This window comes from Pipra filicauda, unplaced genomic scaffold (genome assembly GCF_003945595.2).
Source record: "Pipra filicauda isolate LSUMZ 115617 unplaced genomic scaffold, ASM394559v2 scaffold410_size627686_pilon, whole genome shotgun sequence".
Taxonomy (NCBI): Eukaryota; Metazoa; Chordata; class Aves; order Passeriformes; family Pipridae; genus Pipra; species Pipra filicauda.
The window spans coordinates 607296-627684 of NW_024104544.1; the positions used below are offsets into that span (position 1 = coordinate 607296).

The 20389-nt window shown below is 42.5% G+C and overlaps 3 protein-coding genes across 8 annotated transcripts; 1 reads left to right on the plus strand and 2 right to left on the minus strand.

The window, feature by feature from the left end:
- Positions 1-1047: 1047 nt before the first annotated feature.
- Positions 1048-12665, minus strand: LOC120324059 (PEST proteolytic signal containing nuclear protein). 2 transcript variants are annotated; one of them, XM_039385454.1, is made up of 5 exons: positions 12554-12665; positions 8948-9116; positions 6912-6986; positions 6355-6410; positions 1048-5418 (listed from the first exon to the last, which is right to left on the minus strand). In XM_039385454.1, exons 2-5 carry the CDS (start codon positions 9023-9025, stop codon positions 5289-5291), a joined length of 339 nt encoding a protein of 112 aa, XP_039241388.1. In that variant the 5' UTR covers positions 9026-9116; positions 12554-12665; the 3' UTR covers positions 1048-5288. The 2 variants fall into 2 exon arrangements, with proteins under 2 accessions (XP_039241388.1, XP_039241387.1); XM_039385453.1 differs by having other exon boundaries at positions 8948-9168; positions 12554-12649.
- A 1381-nt stretch (positions 12666-14046) lies between these two features.
- LOC120324058 (tRNA methyltransferase 10 homolog C-like) lies at positions 14047-15959 on the minus strand. The gene has a single exon (XM_039385452.1). The coding sequence runs from the start codon at positions 15935-15937 to the stop codon at positions 14684-14686; it is 1254 nt and encodes a 417-aa protein (XP_039241386.1). The 5' UTR covers positions 15938-15959; the 3' UTR covers positions 14047-14683.
- Positions 15960-18060: 2101 nt separating this feature from the next.
- On the plus strand, positions 18061-19960 carry LOC120324061 (thioredoxin-like protein 4B). Of its 5 annotated transcripts, none has more exons than XM_039385458.1 (4): positions 18061-18129; positions 18478-18650; positions 19000-19151; positions 19603-19960. In XM_039385458.1, the coding sequence occupies exons 2-4, from the start codon at positions 18519-18521 to the stop codon at positions 19766-19768; spliced, it is 450 nt and encodes a 149-aa protein (XP_039241392.1). In that variant the 5' UTR covers positions 18061-18129; positions 18478-18518; the 3' UTR covers positions 19769-19960. The 5 variants fall into 5 exon arrangements, with proteins under 5 accessions (XP_039241392.1, XP_039241390.1, XP_039241391.1 ...); XM_039385456.1 differs by lacking the exon at positions 18061-18129 and adding an exon at positions 18139-18274; XM_039385457.1 differs by lacking the exon at positions 18061-18129 and adding an exon at positions 18139-18253.
- Positions 19961-20389: the final 429 nt, after the last annotated feature.

Genomic DNA, 20389 nt, shown 5'->3' on the forward strand with positions numbered 1-20389 from the left:
CTCCAGTGTCATCCTGGCTGAAGGATGAGCTGTACAGCTGCTCCTGGGCTGGGAACAGTGTCCTGTGCCTTTCCATTTGCTGTTACAGGAACTTCCAAGGCAACACCAATGGTGCAGAAAGTCTGATTATCTTTTGTGGTTCATCCTGATTCCTCAGGGAAGTGATAAGGGAACTTTTTAGTGTATTGGCTCTCTGTAAGTAAAAAAGCAAGTATATAATTAAACAAAAACAGGTTTCAAAGGCTGAGTGCTGAAGGAGTAACGTAGCCTACTGTTGAATTACTACTCTTCCCCAGGGATGCAACCATAGATGCAAAACAGCCACGTGATGTGTGGATAATTTTCACTCCCCCTTTGTTTCTACTTGAGCTAGAACTGTCATTCCTGGCTGTTAAAGGAAGCATGGTGAATTTCTACAGTGCTGGAGGGGTGTATATTGTGGTAACATTCAGGAGCCAGTCTTAGAGCTGCTGCTGACAGCGGGGTGGAACCCATCAGCTCTCAAGCAGTTCTTTACCAAGGCCTATTCTTGTGCAGAAGAGTTCCAGCTGCGGAAGGCGAGAGGCCCCTGGTCACTCTGTTGTCACCCTCAGGCCCAGGGCTGTTGGGGAACATGCTGACAAATCTAGTGTGACCTTGAAGGGGCTCTGCTGAAATTAAGTTGGTCTTCCTCCCCTGGGAAAAGTTTTGTCCTAGGGGCAGTATTTTGCCTTACAGATGGTAACAGCATTGCTGAATGATTTGGTGCTTTTAGATGTGCAATAGTCCAAGCTCTTGTCATGGCTTTAAATTTTACACGTGAACAGGACTCTTAAACAAGCATCGAAGTAACAAAAGCAAGGCACACCCTGAGACAGGCTGCAGTTTCACAACTGCCTGTTACTCACTGCAGTTCTAGACAGTGGCAGCTGGTCTGCCTGTGAACAGGGAGGGCCACCACAGTCACACTTCTTTCACAGAGGCACAGCTGTGATTCTGTAACTACTGAGCATCAGCCAACATGGTTTGTGTGACTACTATGTTTACTAATTATGGGAGGCTGGGGGAGAAAAGGAGAGATGTTTTTATTAGAACTTGCATTACCTTTACATTAATAAACTTGTGCTGCCAGGAAAACATCAACATACGCTCATGACTTCAAGTTTCAGTGGAGCTCTTGCTCCATTTGTGCATTTGTCACATCAGGAAATCCAATCCCAAAAACCAGATTTATGAACTACACCACAAGCTTAGCAGATGTTTGTAAGACCTCACTGCCAGTCCTCCCTCCTCTCTGCCCAGCCTGAAGGCAGCTGGCTTGGAAGTGTCCAGACCTCAAAAAGGCGTGTGCTGCAGTCTAAATATTTGCTCTGGTGACTAAATCTTGCTCGGCCTCCCCCCACTGCAGACTGTTAAATGAAGTTCATAAACAGAAACTGAACATGCTATATCCAGAGTTTAAGGGTAACGGTTCATGTTTTATGCTTTTAATTCCATGGATAACTACACTTCTCCTCTGAGGCAGTGGCTCCACATTATTAGAAACTAGCAGCTTTCCTAGGTAAGCACTATATAAGATGCCAGTATTTCAAAATTACAGAACAGTAGGAGATCCCTTCATTAATAAAACCAGAAGAAATAAGGAATGTTTACAGGATACAGTAAAAGGCAAATTGTTAATTGTCCCATATTTATGGTGTTCTTCCATCTCTTGCCAGAGGAACTAGACAACAAATTATTGTGGCTTTAGAACATTACCTTCCCTTTTGTAGCTTAAGGGCAGGACTGCTCAGCATTCCTCAGTTTGTAATTTTATAATGAATTCAAAAAACCCCAACCTTTTTGCAGAACAGCCTTTAGAGCTGCTAACTACAGAGAAAAAAAGCCTTCTTAAAACTGCTGCTTCTCCAAACAGATGTGTCTCACCTTACTCTAGACAGTTGTACTTACACCAGTGATTTCCAATAGTTTAAAACCCATCTGCCTCTTCAGGACGCAGAGACTGCCCTTTTCTCAAAAGCTGACTTTTCCTCCAAGTCTCTTCACAAAGCAAACTTTGGTAAAGCCACAGCCAGCACACAGAGCTCAGCACAGGGTGCTCTGTCAAGGGGTGCTCTGCAAACCTGGCAGACACACAGATGGAGCACAGCACATCTGGCAGCAGCTGTGGCTGCTGCCGTGACGCTCACGGTGGGACACAGAGTTGGTTTTGCTGAAGGTCAGGGTATCCTGTGACTGGCCATCCCTGACATGGCACAAGCCTGAGAAATGGCACCTTAGAGACACACTGGCTGGGACTTCTTCCTTCTAAAATCTTGATTCTGAGAATCTGGACAGTGCACCTCCCACACTCTAAGGAGTGAAATTAGTCAAGCCTGAAACACTGCCAGCAGTAGTACACTGCACTGTTCTGGGGTTGGGTTTTGGGGGGGGGGGGGGTTGGCTTTTTTTGTTTGTTTTGGTTCTTTTTCTTTGGGTTCTTTTTTTTTTTATTATTTTAATATAGTTAGCATTAGATGAGTTTGGATTCATTTACAACCCAGCAGGCCCAAAACAGCCCAGCTGAAGGGTAGCACAGGGGAGGTTACCAGGTAACTCCTCACATCACCTCATGTCTTCAATGTTCTGCAGGCTGCTCAGGTGCTAATTCCTGCTAAGCAAGCATAAGCCTTCTGAGATAAAACTACACAAGTTAGATGGACAGACATTTCAACCACTGACAGCTATACATACCTTGCTATTCTAAGAAATTAATGGTCTCAGCACACCTCCTGGAAGCACTTAAAGACAGCTAAATCAGATAGTTTACCAGGAGTTTCAGGATTCTTGAACATTCTTAGAAAAAAAAAAAAAGAGGCTCTCTGCACACAAAGACCATGACTATTCTAATATTCTAACAAGAGCCCACAGCTTCAAGTGAATTCCTAGGTAACATCTGCCTTTCAGGTCAGTCAGTTTGTTCTTTCAAGTATCAGACATTAAACACCAGCAGACACCTCGTAGCTACAAGATCCAGCTTGTCCGGCACTAAGTCCTGCAGGGACTGAGGCCACCTTGATCAATTCTCTTCCATGAAGCATCAGGAAGAGAACACTTGCATCAGGTGAGGCAGGATCACTGAGCTTTAGAAGCTTCTGCAGTCTCCCCCAGTCTATAATTATTTACTGACCATAGGAGTAAGATAGATAAATATAACTTTTGTTCTCTCACTGGCATGGAAGGTATTTCCTAGTGTGTCTGCTCTTCTGCTTGGCAATTTCCTAAATGATTTTGAAGTACAAGGAAACTCTGGATATGAGTGTCTACTTGAGCCCAAGATGTGGAAGACAGTGGTGGTATGTCAACTAAAAAATTACCAGATCTCCAAGCTATCTTCTTATTCAAAATTCTGTTTTGCTTTTTTCCTAATACAAGTGATCAACGTAATATGGAGCAACTACTAAGGAGCACGAGAAAATAGCTGTTCACTATGAATTACCACTATCTTAAAGGGATTTATTTCAACAAACATAACCACATGTGATGAAAATAAGTGAAAAGTTTGCCTTGCCTAGTTCCAGTAATGCCCAAATCTGTTTTGGAAGTCCTGAAAGTCAGTTTTGAAAGTGTGTTTTGTTTTAAAAAACCAAGTATTTCTGCTATGGAAAAAAAAAATAATGTATACATTTTTATGTTACGTTTATAACAAGGCTTTTAAAGAAAACAGTTACAGGTATTCAACTGCATCAGACTTCAAAAGAAAAAAGATTACACATACAATACAAAAATACAAAAAAATATTTTTTAGAACTTACAAACTCAAAAGTCTAAGTGGTCAGAGCTTTCCTAAAATAATAATAATAATAATAATAATAATAAAAAAATACACTTCAAGATGCACTCTCCTTTCTGCACTTGCAGGTTCAACTTCAGTACGAAGGTTTTAGAGGCAAGATAAAAGCAATTTGTATACTGAATTCTACAACCAGTTCCTGGCTGAAATTAATTTAGGGGTTGACACTATCAGGTATTTGAGTTTAAAAAAAACCCTTATGTTTGTTTGGGGTAGGGGGAACGTAGGTGGTGGTGTTGCTGTCGATAAATTTGTTTAACCAGTTCTGATAGTACAATGTTTTAAAAATAAGCAATCTAGATTAGACTAAAATTTAGACAGTCATTACTAAAATCCTACAGCACTGTTCTGCAGTATGAAAGCCAGGAAATTAAACTGACCAGACTAATGTCATGGCTGAAAATCACTGCAAAAGGCAGACAGGCAGGAAAAGGTCAAGTTTTATTTCTGAAGTTGACACTTGTTAGAAGCATTAGAACTGCAGACAGAGCATTCTTTGACCTGATAGTGTCCACTGAGGTCATAGCATCAAGGCATTTTGTTTTAAATGGCAAGACAGGGAAAGTGCATCTTGGATTTTTCATACTTAAGCAGTGAGTTACTGATTTTTGGTGTGGCTTTTATTCCTTCTAGGCATAGTAAAGAAAAATATTTCAACCAAATGTGAAGCTTAATGTACATTAGCTTGTATTTTTGGTGGTGGCTTTCGTGTACCACTAGGAAATGCTAACAAGCACTACTCAAGGCTAATGATTTAAGAGGAGCACACTGAAAATACTCATTTACCTTTGTAGTGAATATTCTTTACAGACTGTATCTAATATACAGACAAGGCCCATTTCCTTAGGATGAAACAGGCCACAGAAGGTTACACATCCTACATGAAGTTTAAAACAAAATTAGAACTAAGTTACCAGAGCCACTCAGAGCAAATAATTCCTACTTTGCGGAGACTTAACAAAAAGTTGACTGCAGGGAGAAAAAAAATCCAGGTTCTTATTTCCTGTGTAGATTATATTCAAATTAATAGTCCAGTAACACTTCTAGCACAAAACAATGCTCTCTCTTTAGCAGAATTCCTAGAAGTCAACTGTTTCTCCTGTTATGAAGAGGGAGCCAGAAGTGAGAATGCACGGGCATTCAATTTTAACCTGATTAAAGAGACAGTAACCTTTTTCATCCACCTTATTTAATCACTGACCAAAAAGAAAATTCTTAAAAAGGTACCACTCCAATTTCTTTATTATCTGTAACCTTTTGAAACTCATCACATGAACTACAAAATTAGCAAATGCCTTGAAATCTGTATAGAAAACATAAATTACCTCTAATTTCAAACTAATTCATTAGTGTACCACTCAAAATCTTAAAAAAGTGGCTCCAAAGATAGTCTCATACCATTCTTAAAAAAGGAAACTGTTCCTTTAACGTTACACCCTCCCCTCCCCCCAAACACCCAACTTGTAATCCACATCATTTAGTTATTTTCTTGGTCATGGACATTTCCAAGATGAGATTTTATATTTCGTTCCCATAGCTTCTGGTTGTCAGAAAATCCATGCTTTCCTTTATTGAAGGAATTTGGTCCTGCTGAAGTTGGTGTATCCCTGTGAAAAAGTAAAACAAGAACAGTTAAGAAAGTCAGCTCAACTACAGCAGTCTGTGCAATGTGACACTGAAAACACCAATTTCAAGTCCAATCTGCTGCCAGAAACTACCACACGTTTCTTTCTGTTACATCAGGAGTCCTCACTATCAGCAACGGCAAATTGGCCACAGAACTGATCTCTCCACAGCATCTCAAAACAGAGCAATGAGATGGGGCAGCAGGAGGTGGGAGTGGCAGTAACTGCTGCAGCTGTGAAGAATTCTTTGCAAGGATTAAAAAACTGAGGATCCAAATTTGCTACTGGAGACAAAAACCCCCACGAAACTAGAAAACCTCCAGATGGATTAACTTTAAAAGCAGTCTATCGTGATAAACACCTTTAAAACACATATTCCTAAAATTCATCCCTAATTTAAGCAAAGCCTACTCTGAAAAGGTCCCTATTAATTTTAGGATTGGCCCTCTACTCAAATCTGTAGCAAGCAGAAGAACTACATATATTTGTTTAAATAAACAATTTTTTTTTCTTTCTGAAAGAGATGATTCGCATCTTCCCCTTGTACAGAAGTTAAAAAACCTCACCAGACTGCCCTACTTCAAGGCAATTTACAAAATGGAGAACCAGAAAGATACATAGTGGCAAGCAGGAACTCCCACCCATTACCTTTCCAAGAAGAGAACAAGCTTCTATTTAATGCAGAATCAATTTCTTCATCACAAAGGCGGCAAATAAGATTCAAAGTTCAAATGTAAATGTACTACTTTTAACCTACAGACACAACACTTGAAAATTTTCCGGGAAAGAAAAATTTCTGAGCCCATTCTATCTTCCTGTATTTCTAAGACATCTGCAAGATCTGACCTGTGCTGGAGGAGGTCAGTGTCATTCTCACACACTCACCTCTCTCCAAACCACAGTTAAAAGCTGACCTACCTTCCAATGTTCTTCATGCGCATCTTGGCTTCTGGAGGCATTTCTTCTGGTTCACTCTGCAGAGAGAAAGGAGGTTAGAGCATGGCTGGGCACTTGCCTTTGAACATTTCAAATGCCTGACAAGATAAAGGATGGACTCCAGCCCCACAGGAAAGCAAAGAGACTTGGGACAGAACAGAGGTTCTACAAGGTTATAGACCGAAATACAAATTCCTTTGTTGACCTCTGTGTAAGAAGGAGCAAGATATCTATGACATGACAAGATATTTAGCAAACCAGAAGCACAACTTTCCTTCACCTCCCCTTTATTAAGCCCAGAAAAAGCAATCCTTAATTCAAATTATATAGTGCATCTCATTTTCAGGTAAAAGTTATCAGCACTTTAATGACTTCTTGAACCAACACAGAGCTACAAAGTTGTACATTCTTAAGCAGAAACAAGAGAGATGTTTCTGGGCTGAAAATTCCTGACATTTATGTAGAAAACTTTAAAGAACCCACTCTCTCTGCCTCCCACACCAATGGTATTTTGTGTTGATCACTGGCTTATTACTCACATCTTCATCTTCATTGAAAGCTGCTGCTACAGAAAGGGTTTTTGGAGCCAGGGTTGGAACAGGCTCTTTAGGCTTCTGAAAAAGACCAAATAAACAAGTAAAGTAAGTCTACTAACTCAAAAAATCTACCCTTGACCTTTAAAATATTTTGGTAAATGAAGTCAAACATCTTCACTGAAATGGGCAATCAGGGGGAAAAGTTTTTCTTTGAATCAAGCACATAAAGGTTTCTCTAACAAAAAAGGAAAAATGACTGCTTGTTTAAGTATGATACACTCTGAGCAAGCTCAGCCCTCTCATATTACAGCTCCCCACAAGGAGGTCTTAACTTTCCAGCACACTGCAAGGCTACTCAGCCACTGGTGCATGACATGAACAATTAAAAAGATCCTGGGTAAGTTGTGGTATTCAAAATTTTACTATGTCACTGTTTCCATTATTCTTTTGGAGTATTCTTATCCATCAATGTCAGAAAGATGAATATGTTTATTCTCCGGTATTTTAACAATATAACAGCTTTTTGGCTTAATTCGATACTTTCAAATGAGCATCAGTGTGTATCACACAGGCCAATTAATATAAAGCTCCTTTGAAAAGTATTATTTTTATTTCCAATAAAAACCTTCCTCCATTTAAAAGTGTAGGAAGCTGCCAAACTCACAACTGTTACAAGTAATACAACAGCGGTACCAAAAGTTGTTTTGACACCACTAAGAGCCAAGTCACCAGTAACAGTTTGCTTCTATAGTACTACCAATTATCTAAACCAATCACATACAGTGCTTTCTCCATTTTTACTTTATTGGTGATTATTTAAGATATACTCATAGAAGCTGATACTGCAGCAGAGTCCTTATGCAACTGTCTACAGCTGTTCTTTACTGACAGTGTACAACAGTAAACACCGTACCATATTTAAAGCATCTGCTCCGCAGGAATGGGTAATGTTCTAAGGGACTAAAAATGACTGGAAAGAAACAGGATAAGTTTCAGCACTGTCCCATCTGGTGCACTGTCAGTCACCCACTAAATGCAGTGAGCCAGAAATCCTGAGCCCAATTTATTGCCACTGCAAGCATCTTCTGACCTAAGAAACTGAAGCATGCTGGTGGCTCAGAGAAGGCAGCTCTGTCAATTCTTCCTCAGCCTGAGCTGACCTGATTGCATTCATACCCTAGAACGCTGCCAGCCCACATCTCCCATCTCAAAGTAACAGAGCACTCTTTTAATCTTTTGCAGATCTGTAGAATGCTGGCACTGCAGGTGCAAGCCTTTCATGATTACAGTTTGAATTTAATGCAGACAAGGATTTATAATGTATCCATCACAGTGGTAGGCAGGAAACGTAAATGAACTGTATTAGATGGAGAGGCAGTGCCAGGCTTGTCCTTCCCCAAGCTATAGAGGACTGCTTTTGAAGTAAAGAGACTCATCAGATTCACATCTAAACAAGCACAAGGATACCTTGTACCGGACAATAAAGGGCATCAGAATTCCTAGCAACCTATGTAACGAAGCCTCGTGTCTTGCATAAAGTACAAATGAATCATACTGACCTTGCAAAGCACAGGCAAAGTCATGAAAAATCAACTGTACTTCCCCATCCAGAATAAGATCTTTGGAGTGGAAGGCAACCTATTAAGCCATCTAAGAGATGCTTTCTTGCAGCTTTAAGCATCCTATAGCATGAGGTTCCCAGCACTCATTTCAAAGTAGCCTGAGCAGTTTAACAAGTCTGCTCATTTCCCTCAGGAAATTATTCCAGACTTATCAAATCTCATTATGAAATTATTCTCTATGTTCAAAGATCAACAGTTCATTTCAATCAAGTCTTTTGCTTCCTAAGACAACTGACCTGTTATTAATCACCCTGAAGTACTTACACATGCACAACTAGTTGGCCCTGCAATGCCTGTTTAAACTTTATCCAAGTTACCCTCATGGAATTCAAGGTTTCCCTTTGTGAGGAAGCCTTCCCAAAGTGCTACCCTTTTTGCCTCAGTTTCCCTAAAATTAAAAGCCCTTGGGCAACTTACATTTGCTCCTAGTTTGATGGATATTGCAGATGCCTTCTTTGTTGTCTGACTGCCTATGGAAAATCCAAACTTGGACATTTTGGCAGGAGCAGGCTTTGTGGTGAAGTCTTCGGCTTCTTCATTAGCTGCCCGTTTCTCTGCGCTGCGACTCGAACTTTCTCCTCCATTACTGGAAGAAACAGTCTTAGTTTTCACAGGTTTTTCTGCCTCTTCTTCAGGTCCTGGTGAAGTCGAAACAACTTACCAAGATGAGCTACTTTTACTGAGCAGATTGATGGGAGCAGCAACCTCAAAAAGCATTATACTTTGGGTGCAATAGGTAAGGTGTTTTTAGTGACAGCAGTTTCCACCAACGTACATTTAGTGGACAGCAAAACACAAAGAGGAGAAGAAACTGCAAGCACTCCACTACTGGTAAAGAACTTCTTTTGTATGAGCCAGGAAAACAATCTTGAAGCACCATCTCTTTTATTTAGTATGGAAGTCAAAGTTCACGTAGTAAATTACATGTAGATGACTAAATCTTTTTAGGGTTTTAAGTTGCCATGATAAGCTTTGATAACTGGAATCCCAATTCCAAATCTAGAGTAGATAATCTAAGTTAAAATTAATTCTACTAAATTTCTACAAAATCATGTCCATGCCAGTCTCTAGGCTTGTCTGGCACAACTCTAAAACCATGGGAGTGACTGCAGTGAGGCCGGCTGTCTCAATCATCTTTCAAGTCACTGCTTGTCCGCATCTCATCTGTAATAAATCTGCCAAGCTCTGCTTGAGGAAGGAATCAGCACTAAAAAAACATATATATATATTTCACCTTTTCTAGGTTTGTATAAAGTCATGGAAAACATAGCAGCTGAACAGTGAACCACAGATTAAAAAACACTCCAGTAACATTTCCATTCCTACATTATCAGCTTCTTCAGCTACACCAAGGGACAAAGGTGTCCTTGGAAAACTCACACTGAACATAGTAAATGCTTCAGCAAAAAGACACTTGCCTGCTGCTGCAATAAGCAAATCCCTGCAGTAGCAGGAGGAAAAAAAAAAACCCAAAACACATTAGGGAATGGACAGGGAAGTGCTCACAGTAACAGTTTAAGAAAAACTGGAGTTAGCACCAGTTCGTCATCGTATCAAGTGGAGAATAGGACATTCCATGCACAGCAAGTTCAGACCATCAGGGAAAAAAGCTAATGGCAAAAAGCTACTAAGTAAGATGGAGCAATGGGAGAGAAGAAAGTCTGAACTGGAGGTCAACAATACTGTAGCTCTGAGGAAAAAAAAGCAGCAAACAACATCAGGACAGAGGAAATCTAGGGACACCATCTATATACATGTATTTGCTATTTCCCAAATCATAAGCAGCAGAATATACCATTTCAGCAGCATTTCTACCCCACTCTTCCAGCTATCAAGATAAGTGATTGAAACAAAAATAGATTCATTGTTCGCCTTTGGAAATATGGCAGATCACAAAAAATATTTTGTAACTTTAATCAGTTTCACTAGAAATTTGACCCAGAAAGCATAGATATAACAGTGAAAAACCAAAGAGGAAAGAGAAACAAGCAAAATTTACACAAGTGACCTTGGGTACTGGTACCTGACTTAGCACAGTTTACCAAACAGCAATCTGCAAGACTAGAAGGTCTTTACAGCTAGTCCATGGAACTACTTTAAACAGAATATTCCAAGTCTAGCCTAGGTACACTAGAGAATGTGACTCAAGGGTAGGTAGGAGATTCACTGGCCTTAAAAGTGCTGGAACCATGGGCCTAAAAGTCTATTTTTTCATAATATACAAAATCCACAGCAGCCCAAATCTCAGGGCACACAGGACCAGTCCAGGTTCTGAAACTAGTGCTAGCTTGAAGCTAATTACACTGAAGCTTACTTCTTTCAGGGAAAATTCTCAAATACTGCTAAGCACAAGGTGAAGCCTAACACAAGCTACTCACATCTGTTTTCTCACCAAATTTTAAGGAGCATCTCTCTCAAAATTAGCTCCTATCACTGCATTCTGAGTTTTACTTCTACTAGGCTTGATGTAGGATGAACTGCAGAGCTGTAAGGGGCACAGGACAATTGGGGAAGGTGGGCAAGGAGCTGCTGTGCTGTTTGATTTCTGCAGAAAACAGAAATGCAGACACATATTAACCATGAAACAGGTCTCTCCCATGCCAATGCATGCATATATATATATATATATTCCAAAACATTAAGGTTTCTTTACTATTTCCTAGAGATATCAAGGAGATCACACTTCACCTACAGAAAGCACTAGCACTATTTCCAAAACTAGACTGATCGGTGCTGTTTTTGTGGATCACAGAAATAAAAAGCTGTCCTACTGCACAGAGGAGTTTTACTCATGTGTAACAAACCACACGAGTGCACAACTTCCACTCTCCAGGTGGTTGCAGTGACAAGACTGACAGTGCCAGCTGCACAGCATTCCAGGATCTCTTGTCTCCAGGAGTGCGACCACTGGTGGAGGTGGGAACAAACCAGACACAACTAAGTTAATTCTAAGATAAACCCCACTAACCCTGGCAAAGGCTAAAGATTCCAAACTGCTTTCAAAAATCATCAAGAGCTAACTATTCTTCCTTAGGGCCAAGGTACCATAACTCATTAAGACCATGTTGCAGCACACCAAACAGCACACAGGGCACTAAGGATTACTGATGCTCTCCAGATACTGTACTACTAATACAAAAAAAACCCAAAAAATCAAACCCAAAGGCCCACCAAAAACCAACAGAGAACCAAGAGTCAAGGAACTATCTAAAAATCAAGTATTACTGTTCAAATGTCAGTGATTATCAGAAATAACATTCACTGTTGAGGCTGTCCTAACTGGTTTACAAGCCTGATTTAATTTTTCAGCAGATCAAACAAATGCCCTCTGTTTACAGATATATTTAAGCTGAAAAAAACCCACCAAAACCCAACTACAACACAAATAGAAACACACCAGGAAAAAAAAGTTTTATGTTTGAAAAGACATTATCCTCTCAACTTTAAATCAAGGGAAGAAAAAAGAAAAGCAACATCCCATTAAAAATTTTCGAATAGTGCAGAAAAGACAAGGCTGTCCAGTCACAATATAAATACTATCAAACCAAACCATAAACTTACAGGTTGCTGCCAAGCAAAAAAAACCCAAGATGCTTAAAAAGGCAATTAAGGAATATTCACTGTACTCATATGTAAAAAAGGTACCGCGGCTGCTAAAAGTAAAGCTTTAAGGTGTTGTCTTCATCCTTGCAGGCAGCAACAACCGAATTTCTCTCAAAACACAGCATAAGTATCCCGCGTATTTTTAACAGAGAGAAATAGCACATTTGCGTGGAGAAGATGTCACAGTTTTACAAAAGTGCCTGTAAGGCTGAGGACAGCAGGCCCAGACTCGGCCTATCCTCCAGCGCAGCCCCCTCAGGCCCGGGCCGCCCCCTCTCCCCGCAGGGCCGGGCATCACACGGCCCGGCCCGGGCCCGCCCGGCCGGGGGAGGCACTCCTGGGCCCTCCCCACCCCTGCGGGACCAGCGCGGACCCCATTCCCACCCCACAGCTCCGCGGCGAGAGGCGCTACATGTTCACCTCCTGCGGGCTGCGGCCGCTTCGCCTTCTCCCCCTCGGCTCTGCCGTCCGCCATTTTCCCCCGCCTCCGCCGCCTCCCGCGCCGCGCACGCGCCACGCGCCGGCCCCGCCCCTCCGCGGGGCCCCGCCCCTGCGGCGCGCGGGGACGGCCCGGCGGGCGCAGATGGGCACCGGTCCCCTCCCCTTCCCATCCCTCACCGGGAGCGCCAGCCCCCGGCACCGCCAGCTGAGCCGCCGCGTCACAGGCGTGTGGAGGAATCGCGGCCGCTGCCGCGCTGACCGGCGCGCCCTCCCCGCCGCGCGTGGTTTAGCGATTACGGTCCGTGTTTCACCAATATCGTGACCTCGTTACCTCATCGGGGTGTATGAGGATCTATGGGCAGCGGGGGCGGGAAGTGCCAAGAGGATGGAGCCAGGCTCTGCTCGGCGGTGCCAAGCAGTAGGACAGGAGGCAACGGGCAGAAACTGAGGCACAGGAAGTTCCAGCTCAACTTAAGGAAAAACTCCTTTACTGTGCGCCTGAGTGTGCACTGGGACATTGCCCTGAGAAGGTGTGGAGTCTCCCTCACCGCAGATATTCAAGAATCATCAGGACACAATCCTGTGCCACGTGCTCTAGGATGACCCTGCTTGAGCAGGGAGGTTGGACCAGATGACCCACGGTGATCCCTCCCAACCTGACCCGTTCTGTGATTCTGTGACTGTAACACGAGCTCAAGTGAGCAGTGACACCATTTCCCCTCCCCAGTGTGCAAACCAGTCACAGAGGAGGCTGTATGGCAAACAGCAAATGACAGGAGGGTCATGGTACCCAGCCCGCAGCGGGGTTTTGGAACTTCTTTAAGGCCCCTTCCAACCCAAACCATTCCATCATTCTATGACACGCAGCAGCTCCATGTTGTCTCTTCCTCCTGTGAAGAAAAAGGGGCTGCCCAAGTGTGGCACAGACACTCACACAGCCCGTCCTTGCACCTGAGGGCTTCATAGGAGCTGAGGACAGCTCTCAAGCAGCACCTGAAACACCACCCTAGGGTGAAGCTTTGTGTACTGCCCAACCATAGACAGCTGAAAGGAACCAGGTCTTTCCATGAGCCAGGGGTTATCCATGCCTGGAGACTCCTGTGCCTCACAGGCAGTGAGAGGCAGTATTGGAGTAGAGAATCTTCTGCTTTCCCCCCTCAAAACGATGTGTACCAAGAGGTGAGACAGGGAGTGCACACCACCAACCCCTGGTATATTTGAAGTCTACTCTGTGAAATTATACTCCCCTCTCCTAGTTTTTTTCATTTTCAGGACCAAACTCACCACCTGCCATCACTGACTTCAAGCATCAGGGTAGTTGACTAAATTAACAATTTAAGCACCCCTTAAAACCCTTCTTGTGCTCCAGACAGAAGGGTCTCTCCTCCTGAAATACTAATAGGACATTTTATCACCTCAAAAGTTCCAGCACTGTGGGAAATTTACATTACATGGCCTGAAAACACAGGCACTTGGGGATAAAAGCTTTTTATTTTTTTTGCACGGTCAAGAAATTTGATTTATTCCTTTCAAACAGGGACTTGATCTGTGCCAGACAGAACATCTAGAAATAAAATGGGCAGCTCCACAAACTCAAGCAAGGTTTTTCCCATTTGTTTTTAGTTCAGCATCCAAAAGTCAATGCATCTGCACACTAAAAGAAGATCCAGGAAGTAATGGGGAGGTCTCTTCTACTTCATCTTCGTAATCTTTTAGCATAAAACTATAGACAGCCTCCAACCACTGCAAATCGAAAGCAGGGAGGTGTTCTCTGAAGAATGACCTTTGCATTCAGTTACAATCACCCTTGTCCCAGCATGGTTCAACAGAACGGACTGATATTCTTTGTGCAGAGTAATTTTTTTAGAACATATTATCTCATTTCTCTTACATAATTTCAATAATGTGTGCATAAATTTAAACAGCTGGACTACTAAGGTAATTAAAAAAAAAAAGGCAACCCTAACAGCAGTCATTTCAAACTTAAGCAACAAAGACATGTTTTGAGATAAAGAGCTGAACAGAGTTTTAAATGTCCCAAGAAACTGGAGCATTAAAGGGCACAGTTTGCCTGTAAAAAAAAAAAAAGTCATTCTCTTTTCCATCACTCTACTTTTGCTTTAGTTTATACTTCTTAGGGTAGTTCTTGGCAAATTGCTTTTGTACTTCTTCCTGTCTCTTTCCAAGTTTAAGCGTGTTCACCAGGTCTAAGGTTTTTTTCAGTTCACTTACAGGCTTGGTTACAAAGCCACGATATTTCCTTTTTGGAACAAACTCTAGAGCCTTCTTCCAGTCGGCAGTATCTTTCAAGGTTAATAAAATATTCATCATTTGATCCAGTGTAAGATTTTTGCCACCAGTATTCCAAAGCAAGTATTTATCCAGCGGAAGGGCTGCAGTTTCCAATCCCAGTCGCTTCGCCCGTGCTAAAGAGACTCCTGTTTTTATGCTCTTGTCAACCATCGACCCGACAATATAGATTTTATCGTGATCAAATGTTTTCATCACTTTGGGAGAGTCAGCTGTCAGATAGATGAGCTTATCCTTTGGAAAGACTTCTGTGTAGCACTGCTCTGTCACAGTGATAAGCAGCTTGCCCCATGCCTCTTTATAATGCTTAAGAAATTCCCTATGATAGAGGCTATCATCCTTGAAGTTACAGAAGTGGATGTGGAATGGATCCACAGCCCTCCGATTGCAGCCTTCACTCTGGACCAGCTGTTTCACTGTGTTTGCAACTTCTCGGACAGACATTTCTTTTTCGTAAGACATGTCAAATATCAGAGGCTGGCCAAAGATCATGGACTGAGCAGCCCTCCAGTTGTAGGCTTTATCCATAGTGCTGGCCCACAAAGATAAAAACGGACTCTTTTTGGTTTCATCCATTTTTGAAGTTTGCTCTTGTGGTTCCAGCTTCCTTTCCCTTTTCTCTTCCATCTTTCTTTTGTCATTTTTCTTGTAAAGTTCTTTGAGATACAAAAACTTTAAATACTTCTTTTTGGCTGACTTGGAAGGACACTCCATAAACGTTTTTAGCTGTTCTTCACTGACATTTTCTGGAACTAATTTGCCAGCTAGTCTCCACATCTCCAAAGTCTCACGTGCAGCAGCCAAACTGGAAAGCTCCTGAGGCTCAGAGACCGTCTCACTGACCTCTTCTTGCAACCCAGACTTCATTACCTTCTTCCATGCATCTAAATCTAGTTTTTCTGAGGGTTTGCATGAGTTGTCCTGCTTCAGACAAAGTGATAAACTCAGAGTTCTACTGAGTGGAAACAAATCCCTTTTCATCCCATGTTGTGCAGCAACTGGAAGGACAGAACTTCTTACTATTTTTTTCAGAAGCATATTAGCAGACTGCATACTTAGACATGCACTGTGTTCAAACACTTATCTGCAAAACACCAACAGAAGGAAAAACAACTCGTCAGAATTCACAAAGAAAACACGCACTAATTTTTATTCTTAGTAACACAGACAATAGCTTAATTCTTGGAGAATACTAGAAATTCCTATTTCCACTGTTACTTTTTTTACTGTTTCCTAAATAAAAACAGTATGTATGACACCACTGCTTAAAAAAGCTATACTTACTGCAATTCAAAATGTGGTCAAACAACCTCCAAGTACTGTCCAAGATCTGTACCAGGTTTTCTGTATCATATGATGAGTAGGAGCCTTTTCAACCTAAGTCAGTGAAATGCTGCATGGACACCAGAAATATTTTTATACACCAAATTTATCTATGCTGTGAAAAGAGAAAGAAGAAATGGAAGAATAAGCAACCAGCATATGAAAGGGCCATCTTTTTTCTTTTTACTAAACTGCCCATTAAGTTGGTATTGGCACATAAAGCTAAGGAGATAAACCCTACAGCCCCATTAATTTCATATTTGTATTTAAATGCGAAAGGTCTGCAGAAAAAAAACACCCAAGACTGTTTAATATTTTCTTTGCCCTATGCACACTACAGAATTAAAATCAGTGAAGTTTCAATGCTTGAGAAAACATGATTTGATCAAAACTAAAATTAGCTCAAAATTTTGAAAACAAAATTCATGATCTCCCTAATAACCTAAAAATAATTTGATGTACAGAAGAACAAGTTAAATCTAATTTTGGGGTTATATATATGTACCTGCTCAGATGAGGCACAGAAAGAGCTGTGTATTAAGAAATGTGACATAACCTGACCTGCTTTTACTATACACTAACTGGTCAAACTGGTGACCAACTTCTCATTTACTACTGTTCTTAAGATAAAAGGAACAAAAACAAACAAACAACCTAACAATGTGAAAGTTGAGAAGTGTTACTATAGAGGTGTTCCTAATTTTACATTTCACCATTAAACCTAATGGCAAAAATAATAATCAAAGAAGTATTTTGTCTAGCTTGGAGAAATCAAGGGATAAGTTCCTCAATTAACTTATATTACTGGAGCTTCAATTAAATCAATATTTAAACACCAGATTTACACAATCAGAACACTTGGTGACAGCTTTTGATAGAGCCAAGTTACCTTCCAGTGTGTCCGACATTCACACTAACATCATTACTGCAAGATTCAATCTAAACCTCTTTGAAGAACTTAAGATTTGTAACACATAAATTTTTTTTTTCTTTTTTAGCTTCACCATAACTAATCTCAGGCACAGAAAAGCCCTTTACTGATACTTCAGAGACTGAATAACTCTTCTTACTTCCCCAGCACAGCTGCCCACACACGGAATCACAGTCTGGGACAGGTTGGAAGGGACCACTGTGGGTCATGTGGTCCAACCTCCCTGCTCAGGCAGGGTCATCCCAGAGCACGTGGCACAGGATTGTGTCCGGATAGTTCTGGAGTATCTCCAGTGAGGGACACTCCACACCTCCTCTGGGCAACCTGTTCCAGCGCGCTGTCACTCACCCAGTAAAGAAGTTCCTCCTCATATCCAAGAGGAACTTCCTGTGCATCAATTTCTGCCCAATGCCTTTTGTCCTATTACTTGGCATCACCGAGCAGAGCCTGGCTCCGTCCTCTTGGAACCCTTTCTTTAGATGTTTATTCACATTAACGAGGCTGCCCGTAGGGGGACACACCAGGCCAGGGCACGCAGTCATGCGGCTCTTCCAGAGCAGCACGGCCCGCTGCTGAACAACTCCTAAACCGGCCACGATCACCCGAGCGATCACCCACGCCAGGTCACCCTCCAGACCCAGCTGTGCCCTCTCCCCTCTCCAGAACACCGGCGCGCCCTCCCCACGCTGGGCGGGACCCACGGGCACCGCGGCCTCCGGGGCACCGAGAAACACCTGCCCGAGCTCCGGCCGCGCTCCCCCCCGCCCGAGCTCCGTCGGGGCAGACCACGCAGACCCCGGCGGTCACCGTGGGCGCCGGGGCCGCTCCGGCCACGCCGCCAACCGGGCTCACCTCGCGGCGCCGCTGCGCCTGCGCCCGGCGGGCCCGGCCCGATCGCGGTGCCGTGCCCCTGGCCTTCCGCCGTGCTCCGCAGCTGCGCGCCCACCGTTCCGGGCTCCCTTCGTCCCCACGGCGGGGCCTGCGGCGTGCGGTGATCCCAGCTTTTCCGTGTTCCGTCCCGGGGGTGCGGTGGGGTCTTGATGCGGGGCAGGGTCTGGCCCCGCCGCCAGGCTGGTCTGGGACTGGGGCGTGAGGCAAACGCTGGGACCCGAGGGGTTTGTCAGCTCGGCGTGGTGGTCTGTGATTTCTCTTCCTCTCTCCTTGTCTGCCTCCTCTCTCTCCCCCTCTCTCCCCAGTCTCTCTCTCTTTTTTTTTTTCCCCAAATTTTTTTATTTAATACCGAGGAGAGTTTCGATTATTTGTCCCAGGTGGTTGTTGTTGTTGTTTGATGGTGGCTTGTTCTGGTTTTCTGTTGTTTCCGCCAAACACCCACAAACAGCTGTCAGGTGGGGATTTAACTGGAAGCGGTGATCTGTCGTGATGAGTTTTCTGCTGCCCAAACTGACCTCGAAGAGGGAAGTGGATCAGGCAATAAAAGGTGTGGCTGAGAAGGTTTTGGTTCTCCGTTTTGGAAGAGATAGTGATGCTGTTTGTCTGCAGCTCGATGATATTGTAAGAGTAATTTCTTTTTTTTTTTTTTTTATGAACTCCACAAATACAGCTGTTGCATACAGGGGAATATCATATGTTGCTTTTGGCTAGTATGGTGCCTCATGATAAACTTGTTGACAATTAAATGTAGAATGAAATTATACTATATTCATAAAAAGGTTTGAAAAGCAAGTAAATGTTTGTGTTATTATTGTATTGGGTGTAAAAAGTGTTTGAGGTAGACAAGACATGATATTCTAGCCCTGCTTAAACTGATAAGACATAAGAGAAATGGGCTTATCAAGCTTGCCAGCCTCTTTTCCTCTTGTGTCTCAGTCCATTTGTCATGCACTTTTCTCACTCTTTTCAGCTTGCAAAAACAGCTCATGACCTAAGTAAAATGGCAGTCATTTACCTGGTGGATGTGAACAAGGTCCCAGTGTACACCCAGTATTTTGACATCAGTTACATTCCATCTACTGTGTTTTTCTTCAATGGACAACACATAAAGGTTGATTATGGGTGAGTCATCCTACCTGGCATTCTCTGTTATGTTTGTAAGAACAATCAGTCTTTCTCTGTTACCATGGGAAGGGAACGCGTAAAACCTATAATGTCGTTACCAGCATCTGCACTGAGAACTCTGTGGGAAGCCAGAAGAAACTAAAATAGAGAAGCATTTTGAAATATGCTCTGATGCAGTAAGTGGGTGTTGACTGTCAAATAGGCCTGACTCTGCAAAAATAGTAAAAAAATGGTTAAAGTCTGAGATGAGACCTGTTTGAGGACCTGTTTGAGCTTTGGAGGTCCCAGTATATTCCTGGCTTGGTTGTGCCATTACAGGGTGTTCATTCTTTCAGCATGACCAGATCAGAACCCCTCATGTCATCATACATATTTTCACATCTTTAGGTGTTTTTGCTTTGAACATTTTAACATTATAATTCTACCTTTATCTTATGGTTATATTTAGGTCTCCAGATCATACCAAATTTGTAGGAAGCTTCAAAACAAAGCAAGACTTTATAGATCTGATTGAAGTGATCTACCGTGGAGCAATGCGTGGAAAGCTCATTGTGAGAAGTCCTATTGATCCCAATAACATTCCTAAATACGACCTTCTCTACCAAGGAATTTAATGGGTTGACCTGAGGTAAAGAATTACAGAAGTGGACGATGTTCTAGATCCTTTTTTCTTCACCTCTGACGCAGTGGGACAGTTTTGAGTGTTTATGCTGAAGGATCATATTGGTCTCCTTCTGAAGACAGACATTCTGTCACCTCGTGCTTTTCTCATAAATAAAGCTTCATGTTCTTGCACAGAGTTTACACAAGTGACTGTTCTTTGAGTTTCATGCTGACCAGCCCCTATAGAACAGGCAGGTTGTGTGCATCTTCAACCTTCTGAAGTGAACCAAGGCACTGTAAAGTCTATTAGGTGTCTATTCTGTACCATTTTCATTCACATATAATGACAGTAAACCTTACTTTATTAGAAAAGCTGTCCTTGCTCTCAAGAGCATTCAACTAACTGTGCCTTTCCAATGGAATTTTGCACTTTTACCCATGCTGGATAACAGGACAGAAGCTCCTTCCAACAGTATTAGCGATGACTGAAATCTGAAATGGATATAAACACAAAAGGGAGGTTGGTCTTGTTCTCGAGTATTACTGTTCAACAGTTTTTTTGACTGAGATGGGAACCTACTACTACACTTGCAGGAGAAGGTTTTGCCATCCTTCAAAGCTCTTTTGCAGCC

Excerpts from the sequence above, each read along its gene's own strand:
- LOC120324059 (XM_039385453.1), bottom strand. The coding sequence starts at position 12,608 with ATGGCGGACGGCAGAGCCGAGGGGGAGAAGGCGAAGCGGCCGCAGCCC. Across the intron at positions 9,169-12,553 it reads GCGGCCGCAGCCCGCAGGAG|GACCTGAAGAAGAGGCAGAA; the intron begins GTGAACATGTAG and ends CGACTTCACCAG. Across the intron at positions 6,987-8,947 it reads CCATCAAACTAGGAGCAAAT|AAGCCTAAAGAGCCTGTTCC; the intron begins GTAAGTTGCCCA and ends GGTCTTTTTCAG.
- LOC120324058 (XM_039385452.1), bottom strand. The coding sequence starts at position 15,937 with ATGCAGTCTGCTAATATGCTTCTGAAAAAAATAGTAAGAAGTTCTGTC.
- LOC120324061 (XM_039385458.1), top strand. The coding sequence starts at position 18,519 with ATGAGTTTTCTGCTGCCCAAACTGACCTCGAAGAGGGAAGTGGATCAG. Across the intron at positions 18,651-18,999 it reads GTCTGCAGCTCGATGATATT|CTTGCAAAAACAGCTCATGA; the intron begins GTAAGAGTAATT and ends CACTCTTTTCAG. Across the intron at positions 19,152-19,602 it reads CACATAAAGGTTGATTATGG|GTCTCCAGATCATACCAAAT; the intron begins GTGAGTCATCCT and ends GGTTATATTTAG.